Raw genomic sequence first — 24,362 nt, forward strand, 5'->3', positions numbered from 1 at the left:
TTCTAAAGCATCTTTGAACCAGTCATCATAAAAGTTTGAGAATTTTCTAATGTTAACATGTATCGTTTAAAGATTTTTAATTTCCTGCATCTTTGTGAAATAATTATTTCAATATCTTAAGTTCTAATTTTGTGATCTGAAATCTGACTGTTCAGTCACAATTTGTGGGACCTTGGAGAAGATGTTTAATCTCTGTTCTTCGGTTCCCACACATGTAAAATGAGGGTACTAATAGCTCCTACTTCGTAATATACATATAGCAGTATATGCTCTAAATGCATATTACATTTTAATATAAAATATTAAGCCCAATGCCTGGTAGATTAAATACTCAGTAAATGTAAGCTATTATTAGCCCCCGTTATTACTCGGTTAGGCTAACTGGTGGTATAGCTGTCTAACGTGTGTGTGTGTGTGTGCATTTTAAACCAGCTCTTGGATTTATTCTTTTTTCTGCTCTTGAATTAATTAGTTTCACGTGATCATTTTCTTTCTTGTGCTTTCCTTGTTTTACTTTTAAGACTTCTTGCACTGAGTATTGAGCTTCCATTCAATCTTCTTTAGTACTATGTTTAGAACTATGAATTTTTGTCTGAATATGGTCATAGCCATCTTATATGTAATAATTTGATCATAGTTGAGATGTTCTGAAATTTCAGTTTGGGTTTCAGTTTAGAATTTCAAAATTTAGAAGGGGTTGGCTTTTATTCTTTTCTATTTTGGTTATTAAACTGTGGATTTTTCTTTCTTTTGCTGGACATAAGAGATGCAGTCTTCACTATTTCTAATTTTGAAATGCATGAAGAATTTCTTTGGCACCTAAAATAAGGACAGCCTCAAAATGTTTCAGAGGAACCAGGAGGTATAATCACAGTAGTTTGGATACAGAATCAAATATTTATATATTGGTGAATGTATTATTCCCACACTATCATTATTTGTTTTCAGATTTCTTTGGTCATAGGTAAGTTACTGATTATGTTTTTGTTTCTCCTTGCATTTTCAGACATTTTATGTATCTTGCCATTGGTCAGAGTGAACTGTTAGAATATAATGGCTCATACACATCCTCGGGTTCATCCTTTATATTTGGTTGAACAGTTCTTTACATTTTTTCTGTCTAAATAACGGACAGTTTCTGTGTCCTGACAGAATGCTGGTCAATAGTGAAGGGTACAGACTGGCCCACCGCTAGTCAGGAACCGACATGGAGGCCGTCTTCCACAAATGGCTACCACATTAACCTTGCTCATAGTCACCCCTGCCCACAGGAATGGTCACAGAGCACAGGCCCTGGGGGAGGGGGGGTGGCAGGCAAGCAGGGAGGCTTATGGGCCAGGCCTAGAAGTGGCACTCACTACTTCTGCTCGTATCCCATTGAAGGATATTCCACTCAAGTTACAAGGTCATACTCTGTGAGGTGATAGAACGTGTGGTAAATCAGAACAGCCATCTATATGTGCGCCTGTAATTCTGTTGCTGTGGGAGTGGAGAACAGATTTTGATGGATGGCCAGAAATTTCTGCCATGATGTTGTTTCGTTTTGTATACATTTTAGGCCATTGGAATTCTAGTACAGAATTCTTTAATTTAATGCTTTTTTTACTTTTAATTAAATGTGGCCTGACAAAGTAGAGAACTGCAGAGATAAGGGATCTGGACACTGTCATTTTTGTTTTCTATCTCATGTTACATGGTTAATTTTCTGAATGCCACCCACTCCTCCTACTCGGCACCTTCTGGTAATTTAAAACTGCTTGTATTTCAAGTGGTGAATTTAAAAAAACTTTATTTCTTGATTTATTAACTTTAAAAGATGAAATGAATAATATGTCTTGCTGTGAAAAACAAGGAAATTAACTCACTTATCTGTCCTTCTCATCCCCTACCGAGTTGTCTTAGCCAGGTCTATGATTTTCATTCCAGCCCATTAATGACATCATTTTAAATTGCATAGTTTTTCTTTTGGGTCACTCTTTTCTATAACTGTAAATTGCCTTGTTGTTACTGCTAATTTTATATTTTAATGGATTAACAACTTATGAGTAGTTCTTTTGTATTTAGTATGTTTTCTCTACTACTGCGCTATTCATGTTGATTCCCTTGGTTGATTGGATTTAGTCAAGTGTTATTCTCAAGAAGGATTCACAGTGTTATGATTCATGAGTTACTGTAAACTTACGAATTCTTTGCCTTTACAACTGTTGGGGGTAAAAAGTCTTAGATCACACTTATTGTGTGACATTGAACTGGTGTGAAGTTGAGCCTTAGGAGATAATGGGTTTTTTAATTTTAACTTCTCCAAGATGTGTCAGTGTTGCTCAATTTGTATCAGGTTTTTCCAGAACAATGAAAGTTCTTTCTTATTTAGGGAAAACTTAATGTCTTTGATTTTTTTTTTCTTCTGTGCCAATTGTAACCTTCTGTACCTATGGATACCAATTTTCTTTATGTTGGATCAACCTTCTCCACCCCCATGTAGATCCATTTCCTTCGGCATTTACTCTGATTCTCTCTCTCTTTTTATAACGTTTATTTTTGAGAGACAGAGCATGAGTGGGGGAGGGGCAGAGAGAGAAGGAGACACACAATCTGAAGCAGGCTCTGGGCTCTGTACTGACAGCTCAGAGATGTGGGGCTTGAACTGCAAGATCATGATCTAAACCAAAGTCGGTCACTTAACCAACTGAGCCCCCCCAGGCACTCCTATTCTGATTATTTCTTATGAAATAAGACCTTTCCACAACCACAGGAAAACTAATGATGTTTGTTACTCTTTCCCTCCTCCTCCTGTCTTATCTTTTTTATCGTATTTACTACTATGTGTCACTGTGTCCCCAACACCAACTAGAACATAAACTCCATGCGAAGAAGAAATTTGTCCTCTTTTCCATTGCCATGCCAGAACAGTGTACAGCATATAGTTGATAAGTATTTGACTGAATTATCTCAAGCTCTCCCTGTATGTCAGCAATTCAGTTTTCAATTATGTATTTTATTCTTTGCTGTTTCTAATTTATGAGACTTATTTTGTCAGCTCAATTTTTCTATCTTATTGTATTGTCTTATTTTGTCTTTGATTTCTCCCTTCATCAATTCCTTTTCTCTTTAATTTCTTTTAGAGCATAGGGAATTTGTTGTGGAGGATGTATATTCAGAATGAGTTCTCTATCTGTTCTTTTTTTTCCTGTAGTATTTTTACATAGTTTACAGGTAGCTTTTCCCATCTTTCCATGATTGGCACAAGAAACTTTGTGGGTGCCTGGGTACAGTGTGGGCAGTCTTCTGAACCTCTTGCCAATCTGAGGTCTTTTGTTCTCTCCTGCCTATTTTCAGCAGAGTCCCCCCTCCACAGGCAGTAAGTGCCAAAGTTTACCCTGTTTAGGGGAACAGTTGTAAACTGTAAGGCACCGTCTTTGGAAACAGGATATGTCCTTGATTAGGCAAAGTGAATCCAGGTCTCTTAGTATAAAAACAAAACTTAAGGGGTGCCTGTGTGGCCATCAGTTAAGTACCCAACTCAATTTCAGCTCAGGTTGTGATCTCACAGTTGTGAGACTGAGCTCTGTGTGGGGCTCCACACTGAGCATGGAGCCTGCTTGGGATTCTCTCTCTCTCTCTGTCCCTCCCCTACTCACTCTCTCTCAAAATAAACATTAAAAATATAAAACACAATTTCATAAAAAAGGGGTAGTTATAATCACCACTGCCCATAAGCTTCCTGTCAGGCAGTAAGACATGAGGCTGTGGTGCTAGTTCTCAACTATGGTTTGTTGTAGGTAATTGGTTCTAGGAGACTCTGGTAACTCTTGCTCCTCATCTCCCTCCCTACCCAGCGATTTACTACAACTATGTCAGCCATGCAGTTTGTGCACTGCACAACAGTGCTCAGTTCAGAGGGCAACAAGGGGCTGAAATCCAGTTTACCCTTGGACCTCTGATGTGTATCAGGTCCTCGGATGGAGTTATATCCGTTAAGAGAAAGGACGTTTTTCGTTGCACAAAGGTGCCCAGCCCTGTGCCCACAGGGTTGAGTGTGCCCAGAAAGGGTGCCGTTTTCTAACTCACACAGATGCCATGTGGGCTGGCAGCAGCCCTGCAGGAGATTAATGCCAGACAACAGTACGTGTGGTGGGGGAAGGGCTTCCACTCTGAAAGGACACTTGCTGTCTTTTTCCCCTAGACGCTGACTCAACACTCATCTGATTACCTCCAAATGCATTAGGTTTTTCATAATTTATCTACTGGCCTTATGCACACCCTGTATGGCTTCTGAAATGGCAAAGTATAGGAGCCAAATACAAATTCCGGGGAGTCTTTTGTCTTCCTGCTGCTTTTCAGAGTTTATGGTATGAGGTTGTATTGCTTCCTCTGTTTGAATGCTGCTGGTGGTGTTTTGTTGATCCTTCTTCCCTCATTTCTCACTCATGTTTTGAGTATCTAAAACAGAGTAGGTTTATGATCTGGCTGCACACTAACATGCTGATTCCAGCTTCTCCTGGATTTAAATGTGGTCTCTGTGCTACTGTAACTGTGGTCATACTGTGTCGACTCTTCCACTTTTATACCCATCTATTTAATATGCATGTTCATGAAGGGCTACAAGCATGTCTGGTCCTTCTCCTTAGAGTTCTGGTGAAAAGTTAAATTTATTCAGGTGTTCTAGAAATGTTATTTGGTGTCCATAAGGCACTGCAAGTTTATCACGTATTGAAGATGACATCAAGATGATCCTACACTCTGATTTTTTTAATTGAAATATGACTTTTTTCAGACTTAAAACGGAAGAAAATCTGGAAAACACCATCTTTCTTAAAATGATAGCTCTGGAAATGCAGCTGAATTTGATATTTCGTCAGGAGTTTCCAACAGACGTTGCTAGTACAAGAAACTTACACAGTGAATCTGCCGCTGTGCTAGAGGAAGCTTTAAACCAGATTCAAATCTCGTCACGCCTGGATAAACGTGCTAATGCTTCCAGTCAGTCTCTCATACAGCTGTTAAAACGTTCTGGCTCTGTAGGCCAGATGGGACTTCTAAAATTCACATGCGTTCTGGGTTCTAGTTCTTACTGTTTTGCTTTTCTAGTTAGAAAACAGACCTCGGCTTCTGTAGAGGTGTACAGCAAGGATTACTGATCCCAACGTATCTTTCAGTAAAATAAATCTTGAATTTCACCAAAATACAAAACTGGTACATATGTCACAGATTCTCGATGCCTTTAGCAACATGGGGAAACTAGAATTCTGCATATGGAACATTTAAGCAGGAAACTAAAACTCATTCAGGAAATCTACATTTGCATTTGATGTTTGATTTCAATAAAGACAGTGACAGGTTTCTGGCAACTTTGCTCAGCTTATCAGACTTTTTAAAAATTAAAAAAAATTTTTTTAATGTTTTTTATTTATTTTTGAGAGACAGCGTGAGCAGGGGAGGGTCAGAGAGAGAGGGAGACACAGAATCCCAAGACAGGCTCCAGGCTCTGAGCTGTCAGTACAGAGCCCGATGTGGGGCTCAAACCCATGACCTGAGCCGAAGTTGGATGCTTAACCAACTGAGCCACCCAGGTACCCCTAAATATTCTTAAAAATACAACACAGTTTACTTTCCTCCGGATTTCATCAAATATTAAATATTCCAGGTTTTTTTTTATTTCCAGTTTCTGCATCTATGAAGTGTCAGTCCTCAATTAATTCTCCATGGGCTTCAAGTTTAAGGTTTTTTTGTTGCTTGTTTTTATAAATTAGGTTCATTATTATCTTTTCATAAACTCTCTTAATTTATTAAGTAATTATTTTCTTTGGCATACCCCTCTCCTTAAGATGTTTTGTGAGGTTAGACTTCACCTCATTCTTCTCAATTTTGCTAGCTGGTTCATACATGATTTTTATGTGAGAACTAGGCAGTACACTTCAAAGTTATGGGAAATGTGCCTGACTCTGCAGATTTTTCCATGTGCTCAATCATCCATTTATTTGATATCAATTTGACTTGTTACTGAAGCCACTTGTCCTATCTTTCTTAGGTCCTTTCAAAACTTTACAAATGGGCTGCATTTTTGGTGTAACAAGTTTCACTTCTCAGGTGGTACTCTGAATGGTCAGGAAAATGATTCTCCCTATATGCTGGCAAGGACGTGGAGAAACGGGAGCCCTCTTGTTCTGCTGGTGGAAATGCAAACTGATGCAGCTGCTCTGGAAAACAGTGTGGAGGTTCCTCAAAAAATTAACAGTAGACTCTCCTATGACCCAGCAATAGTACTGCTAGGGATTTACTGAAGGGATACAGAAGTGCTGATGCATAGGGCACATGCCATGCACCTCAATGTTTACAGTGGCACTTTCTACAATGGCCAAATTATGGAAAGAGGCTAAATGTCCATCACCTGATGAATGGATAAAGAAGATGTGGTTTATATATTCAATTAAATACTACTTGTATATGAGAAAGAATGAAATCTGGCCATTTGTAGCAATGTGGATGGAACTGGAGGGTATTATGCTAAGTGAAATAAGTCAGCCAGAGAAAGACAGATACCATATGTTTTCACTCATATGTGGATCTTGAGAAACTTAACAGAAGACCATTGGGGAAGGGGGAGAGAAGCTACAAACAGAGAGGGAGGGAGGCAAACCAAAAGAGACTCTCAAACTCAGAGAGCAAGCTGAGGGGTGATGGGGAGGTGGGGGAAAGGGGTCAGGGGGTAATGGGCACTGAGGAGGGCACTTGTTGGTATGAACCCTGGGTGTTGTATGGAAGCCAATTTAACAATAAATTATTAAAAAACAAAACAAAAAAACAGAAAAATGATTCTCCTTGGGTCCATGGCTCAAATTCATAGGCTGTACTATAACATTCAGTAAGGAAATAAACTGATAAAACCTAAATGTTTAATCTATTTCCTATCTTTATTAAAGTTTGCTTAAGTAAATTTCATAGCAAAATATGTGTAATGGTGGGTACCATATATTCTCTTCCAGTCTATCTCCAGGTCAGTTAAATGGAAATATTCAGGAGTAATGAACTTAATACTGTGACATGAGAACAAAAAGATGTGTCCAGATATATTCATTAATTCAGAAATAAAATTTAATAATTTTCAATTTTGTTTTTACTAGTAAAAACTCGGTTAACAGTCCATACTTCTGAAAAATCTTACGCATGCCATGTTTTTAGTAAGAGCTCAAAGAAAAATGTCTAATCAGGTATAGATTACACCCTATTTTAGTCCAGCCCCTAAAGTCAGCACAAATACAAAACTATAGTCATGTTTACAAGGTAAAAGTTGTACAATAGCTCTGTGTACTAAAATATCATCAACAATGCAGTTTCTGAGAATCAAAACATTAGCTGACAGATTTGCTTTTATGATTTTTAATATCTTTTTTTAGTATAACAATGCCACTAAGTTAAGTTCACCATTCTTTCAATATATTTTCATTTCCCGTATGCATCACTAGCTGGAAAGTTCATTTCAATGGCAGTAAGGTGGGAATTTAGTCCAGAGAGCAAAGGCTCATTTTGATGATTTATTTGATCATAAAACATGCAGTGGTGAACCTTCAGTTCATAAACTATTTCTATCATTCAGTAAGGATTATTGTTGTTGTTGGCATAATAATCTGTAGAACTTTTCCCATCTAGTTAAAGCATTTCTTACCACTAGATAGGCTGTGGCGTGCAAGAGGTCCAGCGGCTCTGGCAAGGATGTGGCAACCATCCTCAGCCCGTCCATTAATGGCAGTCTGAACTAAGCGTCAACACAAAACTTAACACACTACTAGAAAACACGTCTCAACAGAGCCTCATACACCTTTTTCACTAGCTAACCAGACAAGGGTCGTCATTGCTTGGTCTGACTTCTCCTTCTAGCAGCAAATTCATCACAACCTTTGTCAGATAGCTGCACGTTCCTCGTTTTCCCAGTGGGGGAGTGTTGTAAAAGGAAGTCATGTCATCCTACAAAGGAAAACAGCAAGCAAGTCATTTGATTTTTGTTTGTAAAGAGTTGACAGGTAAAATCAGTGTCAGCCTAGGGGGGAAAATAAATTCACAGAAAGACTTCCTTGTGGAAAATAGAATCTTCTTGTGCTTTTCTTTTGTTTTCCTAAGGCGTCTTCTCAGCATATAAAACAAAGACATATGTTTTTAGTATTCTCCTCTTTGCTGATAATTTTTATTTACTTAGGGAACCTTTTTACAGATGAGCATAAAATACTAAACAGTGAGCCTGGAAGGGACTACATTAGGTAGTATACACTGCACCAGGGTAGCCTGTTACACATTCCCATCCTCCTCAGAATTTAGTTTTATAGCCTTCTGGAATCTACAGCTCCTCTCTGGTAAAACACATTTTAACTGCTAACTATATAAAGGAAATTTATGTCTTCCTAGTTTTCTTTTTGGTCAGAGCTACATAGCCGAATTGACTAGTAAGTAACTAAAACATACCACTAATTCCTCAAATAAGTCGGACTTCCTCCGGGCCCCTCGAGGACTACATTGTGCACTCTATAAATCTGTTTTGTAAGTTAAACGATAAAGAGATTAGGGATACTCTGAAAAGTGGAGACAATGAAAAAACTCTACCAAAGACTTTTATCTACTTACTTGTTTTTCAATTTCCTTTAGTCGACTCTCATCTTTTTGAAATTCATGAAATGCTTCTTTCACCAGTTTGTCTAGATCTACTTTGTCTTGAAATTCTAGCTCAGGGTTTCTTTCCAGTACAATGGATACAACCATTAGTAACTAGGAGAGACAGACGTTGAAAGCCAATTATATGAACCATAACAGCGACACAGCCCGGACATGTTTTCATCTCAGTCAGATTGATGGATGATCCTCGTACTCCATAATGTGTTCGTACAATGATGGGTTTTTGGACCATTGTGAATGGAATCTTTCTAATCTTAAAAATTAGTAGCATAAGTTCTATTTGGAAACAGCACATTTTTTTCATTGTGTATATCTTTGTAGCTGAGCAGAAATGTTTTTAGTCACTTAAATGAAACTAATAACTAGGAAAAATGATGTTCCTAATCCTGCCTATAGTACATAGTGCCCAATTCACCCAAAGTGCCTGAACATCCTGGCCTTTGGGCATTAATCTTTGTGACAAGACTCTAAAACCAGTGTCCAGTGGAGCAGAGATGCCCTAGAAGAGGTGGTTGGCAGCAAAGTCAAAGAAGGCAGGTAAGTTCAGTGGAGACTTTGATCAAATGGCTCATGATCAAATGACTTGGAGCCCAGAACCCTAAAATGAGCATAATACTGTGACATCACAGTAGTTTCTCAGGGGATGGTTGTTTTAAAAAATACACCCAACTCTGACCTCTTTATGGTATGAGTACTATTTGGTCTGCATGTCTTAGTTTAATGCATCATCCTATTGTTTGTCTATTTCATACATTCATCCTAAGTAGTAACATTCATTTTACATTTTTTTGTTCTTTAGGGCACCTGGGTCACCTAGTCAGTTAAGTGTCCAACTTTGGCTCAGGTCATAAATTCACAGTTTGTGAGTTTGAGCCCCATGTCGGGCCTGTGCTGAGAGCTCAGAGCTTGGAGTCTACTTTGGATTCTGCGTCTCCCTTTCTCTCTGGCCCTCTCCAACTTGTGTTCTGTCTCTCTCTCTCTCAAACTCTTTCTGTCTCTTTTGCTTATAGAGTGTAAGTGGGAAGGGGGCAGAGAGAGAGGGAGACACAGAATCCAAAGTAGGCTCCAGGCTCTAGCTATTAGCACAGAGCCTAATGCAGGGCTTGAACCCACAAACCACGAGATCGTGACCAGAGCCAAAGTTGGACACTTAACTGACTAAGCCACTTAGGCACCCCAGTAACATTTTAGATGACAAACTGTTATATGCAAAGACTGTGTCTGAGTACACAATGCTTGGTAAAGACTTTCTGATGATAATTATGGCTCCTACTTTGCACATGGAACAGGATAAAAGACCTCATAATTCCAAATTTGGGATTCTTCCTGATTGTACTTTATCTAAATGCTTCCAAAACAGAACCTGAAAGAACCAAAGAAAACATTTGCAGAAAAATCCAGGTGTCACAATGTGGAAGATCCTGGGGCAGAGCTTTAGCCAGAAGAATATGAAGTGTTGCTCTAGTTCTGAAGAAAAATTTCTTCTGCAAAGGGACCCTCATTTTGGTCAACAAGAAGGACCTACATGTACATTGGAGGTCCCCGATGCTGGGCACTAAACACCGGAATGCTAACAGCACAAGGAAGGCATTCACCCTTCCAATAACCCCATCGCTCTCTGACCCCAGTCTGCCTGACTTCTCACATGCTGCTGATACTGTTTCTGAATCCTGGCACATCTGAGATAAGACTCAATCTCACTCAACTCTGGCTGTAGCTCCAGACACACTGCATCTCAGGTACCACATCCAGTTTGGCACTTACTAAGAGCTTCTGTATCACTAACACATGTTACCTACTCACAAGAGACACAAAGTCTGATGGAGACATTCCCAGAGAAAGAGACAAAGTGAAGACGAGCTATATATTAAGTCCATTCATTGTGGGGATTCTCTATGTATTCAGTGTGTTTTGGAATGTCAAAAGAGCACGTGTATACACGTGCATGGACATGTGTGTATTTTAATATTTAACTTTATATAAAACAATGATACAGCACAAAACTACATGTCTTCTCTATTCACAGAGGGATGATTGTAAAGGTGTTGTTCAAAATATTAACACCAATGATCTGTTGCTACTGGCTGTGGGGAATTTCTCTTTTCTGTAATTTTCTGAACTATTAAATCTTTGTAGAGTAGTCATGTGCTGTTTCTCTAAACAGAAAAAGAAACTGAAATTAAAGCATAGGATAAGGTCACTTCTGTTTTTTAGTGGCGTTAATGCACTTGCGATTGAAGGGCAAGTAAATGACTGGAAAAGGTGGACAGTCTTTTTACACTGAGGGATTTAAGAGGTTTGACTTGAGTCAAGGATGGCTACATCCTTCAAGACTCAACTAGGGAAGACCAGGTTAGGTAAGGAGTGGAATTCCTGGTCTCTTAGTTTTCAAGGAACAGAGAAAGGCATTTCTTCAGCAATCTACATTTCTAAATACAAACCTCCACAACAATCTGTCTGTGCTTCGGCTGGTCAATATTTCCCAGCATGTCTTCAACAAGGAGAGAGAAGTTCATCTCATACATGGTCATATCCGACAGGGTTGGTTGCTGAAAAAAAATAACTTGATATTAACATGCTGCATTCTTACACTGCGGTTTCCACTTAGTAGAAGGATTTCATTTTCTAATCAATAATCTTTTTCAGTTTCTATAAACTTTGGCATTTTCAGCTTTATGACTGGATTTTATATGTCAAACTACTGAAGCCAACAAGCTGACTACTATGATAAATTAAACCTCCTGTTCTAAGTGGTTATCTTCACTACACAAATGTTGAGGGAGAGGGGCTATATTGGAAATCCACTTCAATACACAAAAGGAACAGCCAAAAACTGAGACAACAAATAGAGTATATATTGCTCTCAGAATTAACACAAGAAGTTATGCTTGCTGTCACACTTTACCATGTAAGTCACTTGCTACTGAATTTACATCATTTCTGTGGCAGATCCCTTCTGAGCGGCAGCACAGAAATGCATTCAAATAAGCAGAAACAACATTACATGTAGAAATGGCCAGAAAACACAGAAAAGAGCAAAACTAAGATAATTTACTCTACCCTTTATATTTTATTTAAAACAAAAGCATTGCATGGTCTTCCATTCACTTTTTACAAACCAAATGAAAGCAGCAAATAAACTCAAATCCAAATCCAAATTTGGGCGTGGTGGCTAGATCTCAAGGGATTGAAGGGAAGGCTCTAAATGTTAGGTTTGTGGGCGCCTGGGTGGCTCAGTCGGTTAAGCAGCCGACTTCAGCTCAGGTCATGATCTCACAGTTTGTGGGTTTGAGCCCCTGTGTCAGGCTCTGTGCTGACAGCTCAGAGCCTGAAGCCCGCTTCTGATTCTGTCTCCCTCTCTCTCTGATCCTCCCCTGCTCACACTGTGTCTCTCTCTCTCAAAAATAAATGTTTATTTATTTTTGAGAGAGAGAGACACAGTATGTTGTAAAGCAGATGGAGTCACCAGACTTATTACCAGAGCTGCAGAAATGAGGAGTCATACTTATTTGCTTCTACCTTGGTAATGATTTACAGTGAACTTCATCATAGCCTCAGAACAATGTGTATCTACTTACTATTCCAAAGGGGACCCAGCAGGAGTGTTCCCTTGAAATTAAATGACAGCAAAGTGGTTTGGCATGGTGTAATAACGTGTCGGCCTTATAATTCAATATGGTCCATCTATAGTATTCTATATTCAATATTATCTAACAGATTATTAGTGTTTGCAAGGAATACCTAATTTGGGGAAAGTAAAGCCCATTTGTTGAACAGTAGTTATAACTGTTTAGACGTCAGCAATGGGATTAGTAGGGCTACAGAAGGAAAGAAAAATCCCATCATGGTTTCATATCAATTTTCTTTTAATATACCTCATTTGAAAAGTCGACCTAGCTACTGTGCAACTATGATAAATCTAGAAACATCAAGCTTGCTTTATTTCCCACTCTCTGGAAGCACATGGTAGGCCATGTAGCAGAGAAGACAAAAGGCCTAGAAGTCAAATTCCAGGGGACAGGTAGCACACTCTAGGTCAGCTGCTTCCTAGATGTCTGACCTTGGGAAAACCAGTTAGCTGGACCTCATTTTCCTCGTCTGTCAGGTGGGAATAAGAAAGTACCTACACCAAAATATTGTTGTGAGGATTAAAGGAGCACCTAGGAAAGTGCCTGGAATATAAAAATATTTAACACGCACCTTCTGTTATTGCTGTTAACGAAGAGAGGATACAAAGTGTAAGTGGCTGGACAGTCAGACAATCAGATGAAAATCTGGCAGGTCTTACTGGGGACTGGGAAAGCAGCTGACAAAAGACTGCGCTAGTCCACTGTACGCAGACACAGACCCAACAGGAAGGAGCACGGCATGAATGATGCAGGACTGTCCTCTGCTCACAGGAGACAGTGCTGCTCTACACATGGTCGCAGAGTATCTGGGAAAGGAATAGGGCACCTATACTGGCAACAAAATACAACCACTCGGTAGTTTGTTAATAGGATAAAGAATACTTTTTAACAGTTTTCATTCATTAAAAAAATAAGTCGTAGATTCATATAGTTCAAAGTCTGGAAGGTTAAAAATGGTTTTCAGTGAAAAGCCCACCCCTTGCCCTCTCACTAGTTCCCTTTCCCCAAGGCAAAGAAAAGAATGCTACCAATTTCTTGTGGGTCCTTCCAGAAACACTCCGTGTATATATAAACAAAATGACTGCGGGTATGTGTATTTAAGAATACTATATTTGTATAAAGACCTTCATCAAAAATAATTAGGTTGATGTTTCAACACTAAGAACAAATATAGTACTCCATTTCCAAAAGGCTTAATTATTCACATTTGTGTATAAGCAGAATGAGTTAGATGTCAGTTTCCATAAAATAATCAAATCAAAGAAGCAGGCCAGTTTATACAACTTGGGAAACCATCTGAAGGAGGGGGCACTAATTCATTTGGACCAAAGATAAATTGCATCTTGAGTAAATTAAATGATTATCTACTGTTATCACATTTTTAACATTCACTGAAATTCATGGTCCTTTCCTTATCCACAGCATTACTAAGTCACCTTGCTTCGTAGTTCTGATTTGGTTCTGTCTTTTGAATGTATGTTTTACCAGTTGTGAGGTCCCCTAGGCACTAGCCCACTATCACCGTTCGTAAAGAAATACCTCCATTCATAGTAATGCCAACCTAAGAAACCCCAAGTTCACTAATAAATAAACAAGAAAAAGCTGCGTGGCAAAAGGTCTGGGCACATGGTTCCTTTAACCACAGAGCCTCCCTGAAACATGTGAAATGTAATAGTATAAGAAATTTTTTTTATTAAACACAGTCTTTAGGCAAAATATTCATTCGGTAAAGCAAGGGTTTTGTATAGAGGGACACAAAACTTAAAGTAACTCAGACTAGGAAAAAATATTTCCAATCCAATTGATTGGGTATCTTACTTTCCAGGATTTCCTCCCTTCAGGTATCTGGGACAGTATCTGGAAACCCTTCCTTTAAGTACTCTTAAAAAATGGGATAAGGAGAAAGGTTATTTGCAATGCAGACAGGGAAAGAATTCCCTATGCCCTTAGGTCCCTTTAAATGATGTAATATAACAGGGGTGTACCTGTGGCAAATGCTTCCCAGCTACAATGATGCCATTGGGAGTTCGCTCCAGGATCTGCCATACTCTGTCATAGAACCCAGCGGGAGTTCTATTCAAAGACCCATCAATCTGACGCCTGTTCAGCCAACATCTGTAGACCAAAAGAAAATGCCTCAGAGTTGAAAAACAAGCTTGTTCTGGTAGAGAGAAGGGCTTTCAATATGGATTAATTGTTCCAATAGGGTAAGCAATAAAAGCCAAAATCCATCCATGATGCATATCTACCATGTGTTACAGAGGTTACTCAATATTTCATCATGAAAACAGAGCTTGCAGGGTAGGAGAAAATCCCCAAGATTTAAAAAAGTTTAATAGGCAAAATGATATTCTCTAGTAACTTATAAGGTTGCTCACTATATGGTCAAATGATATGCAAAGAAGCTCCATTTAAGAACACAGAAGCAGCCAATTTTGAAATAACATCATGTGATCCTAACATGCAGTAAAATGTAAACTTCAAGAAAGCATGGATATCATATGGCTTGATCACTCCTATATACATCTCCCAGAAAGATGTTTAATAAACATTTGATACGTAATGAAGTCTCAAAAAAGCATTATGTATCTAATGAAATATATCTTGTTTTAAACTTTAAATTCATTTTTCTATTTAAATATGGCCAAAGTACCAGTGCTAAAAAGTCAGCTACAAAATCTTCCATATCATAGGAATCACACCATAGTGATAAGCCAAAATTCTAGATCTCTTATTTCCATGGATTAAGTATTACATCTTCAAGATATAATATTCACAAATTGCTAAAGATGCAGAAATTTCATAATTTGAAAAGAACATACAAATGACACAGTAGTATATTGTTCCAAAAGCTGAAGCAGACACAGATATATTTTATACTTGGTATTAAAACAGGCATCAAATGAAATGTGCCATCAACTACAAGGTAAGTATATGACCAACAATAATTCTAGGTAGGAAAATAGCTATGCAGGAGATAGTATGTATACTGCAAAAGGTATTTTGATTCTGATAGAAGAGGACCAATAAAAAATTTAAACTGCCTAAATGAATGAGGGATTGTTTTTGGATGCACAGATTTTTTTTTGGAAGGCCCAGACTTGTGTGGCTAGGTTCATGTTGTGCCAAAGAGAGAAAGCCCAGAGGTGTAAGGGTTCTTTGGTGCTGTTTTACTTTGGGTAATGGGTGTGCAAACTGAATACCCAGTACTCTGCATTTGATTTTTTTTTCCTATTCCCTTTGTTTGGCAACAAGAAAAAAAGGTATTTTCAGATTTCTACATAGTCATGGTTAATACAAAAAGGAGAGATTTGTTTAGAACAACAAAGTAGAAATGTGTGAATAACTCATCATGGAGATGAAGAATGATTTTTGAGGGCCTCTCTTTTATTTTTTGGCTTTTTATTATGCAGAATTTTAGACTGACAGAAAAGTCAAAAAATAAGTCACAAAGTTTCTGTATACTCAGCTTCCCCGACTTGTTATATTACATAACAACTAAGAGCCAGGAAATGAACATCCACATAATACTCTTAGTTATGAACATTATTCAAATTATGCCATTTTACCACTGATGTCCTTGCTTAGGTCATGGGTCCAACCCAGGACTCCACACTGCATTTGATTTCCAAGTCCGCTTAGGTTCTTCCAATCTGTGACAGTTTCTCAACTTTCTTTCACCTTTCATAAATTTAACATTTTAGAAATGTCAGTTATTTTACTGAATGTACCTCAATTTGGGTTTATCTGATGTTTTCTCATGATTAGACTTAGATTATGCATTTTTGGCAAGAATACCTGGAACAGTTGTGCCTTTTCGGTACCTGGGATGCTAACCTTGATCGTTTGATAAGGTAAAGTCAACTGGTTTTCTTGCTAAAGTTACTTAAAAAGTATCTTGAGTGGAAATACTTTTAAATTATACAAATTTTTCATTTCTCACCCCACTTCCACCTGCTAAACTTGAGCATCCATTGATGGTTCTTGCAACAAGTATTACTATTGTACTTGTCTGATGGTGATTTTCTGTTTCCATCATTCCATCTACACGTATTAATTGGAATTCTACTACCAGGAAGAATCCCTTCTATCCCGTTTATCTATCTATATCATCATGGACTCATGGACATTTATCCTATGGGTTCTAATTTAGTACTATTATTATTTATTTTCTTGCTCAAATTATCCTAGCTTTGGCCATTGAGCCCCCTTCAGTGTGCCTCCAGTGTCCTTCTAACACATCTCTATAATCTTCTGGAGCATTATCTTACTTCTGGTACCATAAGATGCTCCAGGCTCATCCTATATTTTCCTACCCCAGCCCTGGAATCAACCATTTTCCCCATGGGATGTTGGCTCCTCTTCTTAAAAATAGTATTTAGAAATCAGTATCTGGGCACTAGGTTTGCTCACTGCTCTGGGAGTTTCACTGCTTCTGTCTCAGTGGACAGAGCCAAGAAAGATATGGACGTATACTCACATATGCACACATCTCCATGTTGATTTCTGTAGCTGTCTGTCTGTGTGAAAACCATGAATTCATACTGACATCTGCAATTTCAATCTACCACCACAGGGTGTATTCTAACCCTGCCTCATTCCCTTGTTTGTAACTACATTCTCTGACAGAGAGAAATCCGGCACTCATTACCCACAATATATTTTACACAATATATACAGCAATTTCAAAATTACCAATCCCTACCTCTGTGAGAAAAAAATTTATTCACTAATATGTACAGTACTTGGGTTAATTCTTTTCTTCTCTACTCCTTTCAGGGTGGGAATTTTACTCATTTGTAACACAGTTAGGTTCATTTGTAATTTGTATTGTTTTGTATGTTTTTTTCCCACTTGGATTAATTTTAATTATTTGCATTTTAGGCACATAAAATATTACCACAGTTTAAGAATCGGAGCTATTTTAAAAAGGTTTATCCAGGGAATCACTGCTCCCCATTCAGCCTTATTACCCTGTACCCAGCTGTCCTTTCTTTTCTCTCTGTTCCCACCCAGTCCTTGAAGGTAACCAATCTCCTTAGCATCCGACTTAACGTTCCTGTATTTCTTCCATACCAATGAGCAGATATCTCTTTCCTTCTTACACGAAGAGTAGCATACTACAGATGCTATTTGTATGTCGTTGGTTTCGTGTAACAATATAGTCTAGAAATGACTCCATACCAGTTTGAGACAACTCTCCTTTTTTTCACCGCTGCCTCATATTCTATGTGTCCATGAACCACAGCTTATTCAAATAATCTCGTATGTATGGGGATTTAGGTAATGGGCATTCGAAAATTTATGATTATAAGCAATGATGCAATGAACAATATTGCATACATTTGTATTTTTATGTGGTTGGAAGCACATCTTCAGAGTAGATTCCTAAAAGTCAAAGGGTAAATATCCATGCAGACTTGTTTTCGATGTTGCCAAACTCTCATACAGAAGGGCTGTACCCGTCAGCTACATATGAGAGTGTCTGTTTCCCTAAGGTCCCAGCAAGTGTTTGTCATGCTAATTAACGTTTGCCAGTCTGAGAGATGAGAGATGGTATCCAATATGTGTTTTAACTTACATTTCCCTAATTATGAGCTAGTTTAAATATCTTTTCAAATATCTAAGGTCCATTTTTTTATGTTTTAAAGGAATTGATTAATCATATTTTTTCCTATTTATCTTTTGGGTTATTGGTTCTTTGTCCGTCAGTTTTTAGAATTCTTGGACATTAGCTCTTTGTAGTCTATGTTTTGTTCCAGTTTCTCTGCTGTCTTCTGAGATTATTTTCTGCCATGCAAAATGATGTTTTAAATTTTTATATAGTCTTATTAATCTTTTAATGCCCCTAGGTTTAAGCTATGGTTAGAAGCCTTTCCCAGACTGAGGCTAAAGCAGAATTTCCCCATGTCTTCTTATAGCACTGGTATAGTTTCATTTTTTACATCTAGAAATCAGATCTATTTAGAGTTAATTCTTGTGTATAGTATAAAATATGGATTTGATTTTATCTTTACCTAAAAGGCCATCCAGTTGTCCCATTATTATTTACTTAAAAAGTCCATCCTTGACCCAGTGATATGAGACATCACCTTTATCACTTGTTAAATTTCCATATGTGCTAAGGTCTACTTCTGGCCTTCCCATTCTGTTCCGCTGGCCTCCTTACGCATCCCTGCGCCAGCATCACACTGGCTTTATCACAGTCGCTCCATGGTATACCTCACTGTTGGGGCAACTGCCTCCTTTACGTTGTTCTGTTATTCTTGCATGTTTGTTTCTCCCCATGAAGCTTAGTATTAACTTGTCTAACTCCATAAACAGCCTGTTGGAATTTTTTTGGAATTGCATTACATTTATAACTGATATCTTTTTAATGTTGATTGTGCTTCTCTAAGAACGAAGATGTCTTTCTGTTTGCTCAAATCTACTTTTATAGAAGACTTGTTTTCTAGGCATATAACTACACCACCTTAGAAAATTTCAGACACACAAATAGTGCTAAAAATGCTTGCCTAAGTAATTAAACTTCTTTCTGTAATAAAATATTCTTCAATTCAATCCATTGTACAAGTATTTGTTTTGCTCTTATTCTAAGCTTAGTACAAATTAAGTCTATGAAATGGTTTAGCCCTGAAGAAGTTTATAGTCTACTACTTAGTGAGACAGAATCACAGGCAACTTATTTAAATAATGTTACCAGATCTTCAAGCCAAAATGTGGGGAGGAGATGGTAAGTGCTACAAAGGTTCAGACAGGGAACTGTCCAAAGTGGTATGGAGCGTTACAGTTTCCACAAAATAATAAAAATTAAGAAACACTGATAAACTATACCTGAAAAAGCATAAAATTAAAATCAACAGAAAATCACAACTGAAATAGACATTTTAATTAGTATCTCTCTGTACACTGTCTATCTAGTAAGGTGACCTCTGATACTCTGCCGCATTTTATTTCTTTTTACTATCTTATTAATTTCATACATATAACAAAGTATGATGTTACTATAAATCCAGAATGTTCTATAGGTAATAAAAGGCCCTCATTACCTTCCATTCTGTTGAGGCTGGAGAATATCCAACAGAAGCTGTTTAACTTCACTAGGTGACAGCTGATACAAGTCTCTGGCTGGCTGGTCTCCACCACGGATCTGTAGCTCATACTTCATAGCATGGATGATCCACCTGAAACAAAACAGGAGAAGCATCATCAATAACTCTTAAAATGAAATCATCTCGTGCTTCTCATGGCAGTGCCCCTGTTACCAGCACTGACCCATTCAAAGGGGAATGAACCAAAGGCCATTTGAATTTTCTGAACCACTGATATAATTACTTCCATTAAGATTATATGACATGACCAGATTCTTAAAAAAGAGTCCTGCTCTTGCATATGTGGGTAGGTAGTAAACATGAAAATAGGTAAGGACTAAAGCATACTGTATCCAATAGCTGCTACACTATTATTTTCATAATACTAGATCTATGCAAAAAACAAACAGGATAAAAACAATTCATTTTAAGAAATGGGCTGAGGGGCGCCTGGGTGGCTCAGTCGGTTAAGCACCCTGACTTCAGCTCAGGTCATGATCTTGCGTCCGTGGGTTCGAGCCCTGCATGGGGCTCTGTGGTGACAGCTAAGAGCCCGGACCTGCTTCAGACTCTGTCTCCCTCGCTCTGCCCCTCCCCTGCTTGTGCTCTGTTTCTCTCTCTCTCTCAAAAATAAATAAACATTAAAAAATTTTTTAAAAGGGCTGAGATATGCTATTATAGAAATGTTGTCTAAAAGGACACACACTTTTACCTATTCTCTTTACTTTGCAGTCATTCCCTTGTGATTGGAGGGTGCAGAGAAGTACCTGACTTTGAAACACAAGGGTGCAGTTAGTTGTAACTCAATCGTCCTAGTATCTTAGAGAACACACTGTAACAAGATGATTTCAGAAGAATCTTCCTTATAGATATTCAAATATAGGTATTTAAACACTGCTCATGTACCTATTCTTAATGAAGGTATTCCTTAACAGATATTTAAATGCTTTCCATATTTTTTTTATTGCAGAAGAAGCTTTAACGTAATTACTTAGGCAAGCATTTATGGAGTACTATTTGTGTGCTGTGTATTTTCCAAGGTAAAATATTTAATCATTTTATAGGTAAGTTATTTTACTTTTTAATTCCAGAAGCTTTTAATAAGTACTTTTACAGTTTTATCTCATTTATTTCATTTACTGTATTCTGAGGAAAGAACTCAGATAAACCAGTTATGCAAACCAAAGAAAATCATGGAATAATACTGTGCCTTAGGGAACCAGAACTGTACACACCATTAGGAAAAGCTAGGGAATTAGTTTTACACAGCGGATTCCTATGCTTTATCCTTAAATCCTTTGGTGAACACTGAGTAACAAACAGAGACAGTGCAACTCAGCAACTAGAAAGAATGTGCCTTCATTCACCCATGCTACTTTGTCTCCCAAAGGAGGGTTATGTAGCCAACCTCCTGGGAGAACCATCTAGTTACAGCAGTAAAGATTTAAAGTGACTAACTTACTGCACTCAAATATGTCATTATCTTTCCCCTGATACACTTCTCTGAAAGACAATCCACAAGGCTATTACAGGTACAGAGATGAAAAAGTTGGGTGGAAATAAAAGATTAAAGTCCTTCTTTCTGCCAAGGCTGCTTTGCAAAAACACTAATGATGCTTCCTTATGGGATACCTTTAATGTCTCTCAGAGGAAAAAAATAGAAAACCTGTGAAGTCTTCCCAGTTGAGCCCAAGTGGTATCAGCCAGGCGTATATCCCTGCCTGCTGGGCCAGACCACAGGACACAGGATCCCTGCTCTGTGACTGCTCCAATCTCACTGCCTTCTGCTGCAACTCTCTGCTCTTTTTCCTACCGTCTCCCATATTCTTTGTGGTGTCATTTCTGGAAGTTAGGAATTTAACTAGACTACCAGTTAACTGCATAGTATGTGTTGAAGACCACTGAGATGCATGAGAGATACCCAAGGATGGGAACATAATAATTTTTTAAAAGTATTATTTTATGACTATTGACAGTAAATAATACATATTTAATAGTTGCTCATTGGTAAGACAATAAAGATGACAAAGCATTTGCAAACAATAAAATAAACAAAACAACAGAACATGTGACAGAATAAAGATGTATGATTTCTATTTCTCTAATCAGTTAAAAAGGAAAGCTGGACAAAACCTATGTTAATGCCAAAGACTAAAATGCCTTTGCTTGTTCATTATTATGAACTGTATTTAGTCAAAATGTTTTCAGCATAAAAGCCACAAAGATAGAGTTACTTTGGATGGTCTGATGTTAAAGTTGCTTATGGAATTACCCATTAAAGCAACATTTCAGTTATAATAACTGCTCCATGGACCTCTCTTTAAATAAAAAAAAATTATCTTTTTAATTTTATAGGTTATAATCATCCTCTATCATTTTGTGTATTTAACATTTACATTTGAGGCAACTCAGTATAAAAGAAAGAAAATCAAATTAAAAATCTAAAGACCTGACTTTTAGTCTCAATGGCATGAAAAGAAAGTGGGGGTTGGATGTCTTATTCTAAATTAAAAGTGATTTAAGAGACAACTAATGCTGTGTGTTTGTCTTATTTAGGATCCTGACTTTTTTTTTTTGAAGTTATGGGGACAACTAGAGAAATGTGAATAAGCACTAGATATTAGGTGATATAAAGGAATTACTGCTAATTTTTTTGGGTGTGATAGTGGTATTGTGATTATTGAGAAAATGTTCTTTTTAAGAGACATATACTTATTAAAATATTGAGAAGTAAAAGCAAAATTATCTGGGATTTGCTTTATAAACTACAGCCAAAAAAAAAAAAAGGATGAAGCAAATACAGCACATGTAAATTGCTAACACTTGATCTTAGCCAAAAGGCCGAGAAGCGATTGTAAATTGCTAACAATGGCCTACGTCCATTTAAATAAAGGGCATATGGGAATATGCCAAATTATTCTATTGTTAAACATTAAAGATTTTTAATAATGAAAAGCAAAAACAATAAAGATAGGATTAAATACCAATTCTGTCACTTACCAACTGTGCCCTACTGGTAAATTATTATTTCAAATGGGAACATTATTATTACTTGTTTAGCTCATTTTATGGGATTATTTTGAGGAACAAATAAGATAATGCATATTAAAAAGCGTTCGAAATTATAGAGTCATAAAAAATGTTAGCAAAGTCCTTTTATTTGACCTCTGAGAGACTCAGGTTGGAGGAAGGTAATAAACCTTTTAAATTCAAGTCTTAAGAATTACGTACGCAAGAGGCACATCCACTTAACTTCAGAAGGTGTCCTCTTCTGAAATAAGAAACTTAAAAAATTTTTAAATGCTAACATTCTAAAGTCCTCCAAAACTTGAGTTATTAAAACAGAACATTACTTATCACATTTACCTTTAAAAATCTTTAGTACCATTAAAAAAATAGTTGGAGATATAAAAATTTCCCTCAGGCTTCTTCCTTCTGTTTACAAAATCTCAGCAGTCCTGTGAGCCAAATTATAGAAAACATTGCACCCAACAGTCACCAAAAAAACAAAGTGACTGTTTTTCACTCATTCCAGTACAAATGAATACAATTTATCTGTCAGGTTTTTAAAATACACTATTCCTTCAAAAATATTAGCCAAACTAATCTTTTTAGCTTGGAATTCTTCAAAGGACTAAAATATAGCAAAGTCTTAGACATAAACTACTATACAGCAGCCAGAGACAGATAAAGTAAATTACCAAGTGAGTAACACAGTTCAAAAATTCAAAGGCATTTAATCCATTTTTAGAACTACTAATACAAAACGGCATCAATGCCTTTGCATAAGAACATCTCACTTCTTATCCTCATTCCCACTAACAAAGTCACCAAATCTGATTTGACAATTCCAATGTAAAAGCACTTAATGCAAAATGGGGAAAGCAAGCAAGCAAGCAAGGAATGTGGAAGGTCAAAAGAATGAAGGTTGTCCTTGGACCACCTCCATATAAATTCAGTCTGTCTAAAGAACCAGGGACATGCTCTACTTGCCAATAAGCAAATGAGAAAGTGGCAGATACACACGACTGACCAGATCAACCTTCATATGTATCAAGGTTTGACTTGAGGATAATGAATTCTTCAGCGCTGCTGGAGAAGTATCAAAAGGTGGACTAGTATTCCTATATAGTCCTAGGGGTAACCTTACCCTCTAAAAACTCTCTTGTTGTGAGGTTAGGAAGCATATTGTGTATGTATTTGTATTTTTCTTTCCAACTCGCTCCAATCAAAGTGAAATACACAATGAAGTATACGGAAATCTGGCATCATTGGTAAACCAGGACAGCTGACATTTTTTGAAAACATCCCACAAAGAATAGCACTGATTCATAGCAAGAAACAATTTTAAAAATAATCATTTTAAGCCTATTTGAAGATACTCAGTGTTTGCCAAGTTTGCTGTTAAACAAGTGAATGAATAACTCTCTGCAAGCATTTACTAAGCCATGTAAGAGGAGATAGGAAAATTGTAGGAAGGGACTTTTCTGCTTGATGCATATCAATACAGAGAGAGGGATAATTTCATAAGGCAAACTGAGCTTCCTGTGTGGTAACTGGAGCACAATAACTCACTCTACCCCTGAAATAATCAGAATAGAGGTGGCTGAGCTCCGTCATCTCACTTCCTCACCTCATATCAAATGTCAAGAACAAAACCACTAAGTGTATCAAGCCATGCTAAGGAACTCAGAGCTCTAAGTAACTCCACTTTCCTTTGCAGCACAAGCAATGTTACAGTCTAGTACCTCAGACATCAATGGCCTTCTCTAAGCACCGGATGTATGATCCACAGACTAAGTTGTGGGCATCAGAAGGCAAGACATGCCTAAATCATAGTTACTTACAGAGGATGTCCTGGCAGTATGAAAAGCAGAGATGGAAAAGGATTGATAACGTATATCCTCAGGGGTTATCTCCCACTAAAGCCTGACTGACAGACCTAGAGCAGAAAGCAGTTGATTGGAGGTCTTTACAGTAA

General features: G+C 37.5%; 1 protein-coding gene across 7 annotated transcripts in view; it reads right to left on the minus strand.

Annotated features, from left to right (window-relative positions):
* Positions 1-7,070: 7,070 nt before the first annotated feature.
* The window catches only part of PHKB (phosphorylase kinase regulatory subunit beta), a 219,041-nt gene continuing 201,749 nt past the window's right edge, over positions 7,071-24,362 (minus strand). For 6 of the 7 annotated variants that reach the window (XM_029925046.1, XM_029925043.1, XM_029925048.1 and 3 more), the window contains 5 exons: positions 19,340-19,474; positions 14,276-14,405; positions 11,103-11,210; positions 8,614-8,754; positions 7,071-7,962 (listed from right to left, as the gene is read on the minus strand). In XM_029925046.1, the coding sequence (XP_029780906.1) occupies positions 7,825-7,962; positions 8,614-8,754; positions 11,103-11,210; positions 14,276-14,405; positions 19,340-19,474 (652 nt within the window). In that variant the 3' untranslated portion in view covers positions 7,071-7,824. Of the gene's footprint in view, positions 7,963-8,613; positions 8,755-11,102; positions 11,211-14,108; positions 14,172-14,275; positions 14,406-19,339; positions 19,475-24,362 lie in introns of those variants that run through there. The other variant, XR_003903728.1, reaches the window with a different exon arrangement.

Source organism: Suricata suricatta, chromosome 16 (genome assembly GCF_006229205.1).
Source record: "Suricata suricatta isolate VVHF042 chromosome 16, meerkat_22Aug2017_6uvM2_HiC, whole genome shotgun sequence".
NCBI classification, from domain to species: Eukaryota; Metazoa; Chordata; class Mammalia; order Carnivora; family Herpestidae; genus Suricata; species Suricata suricatta.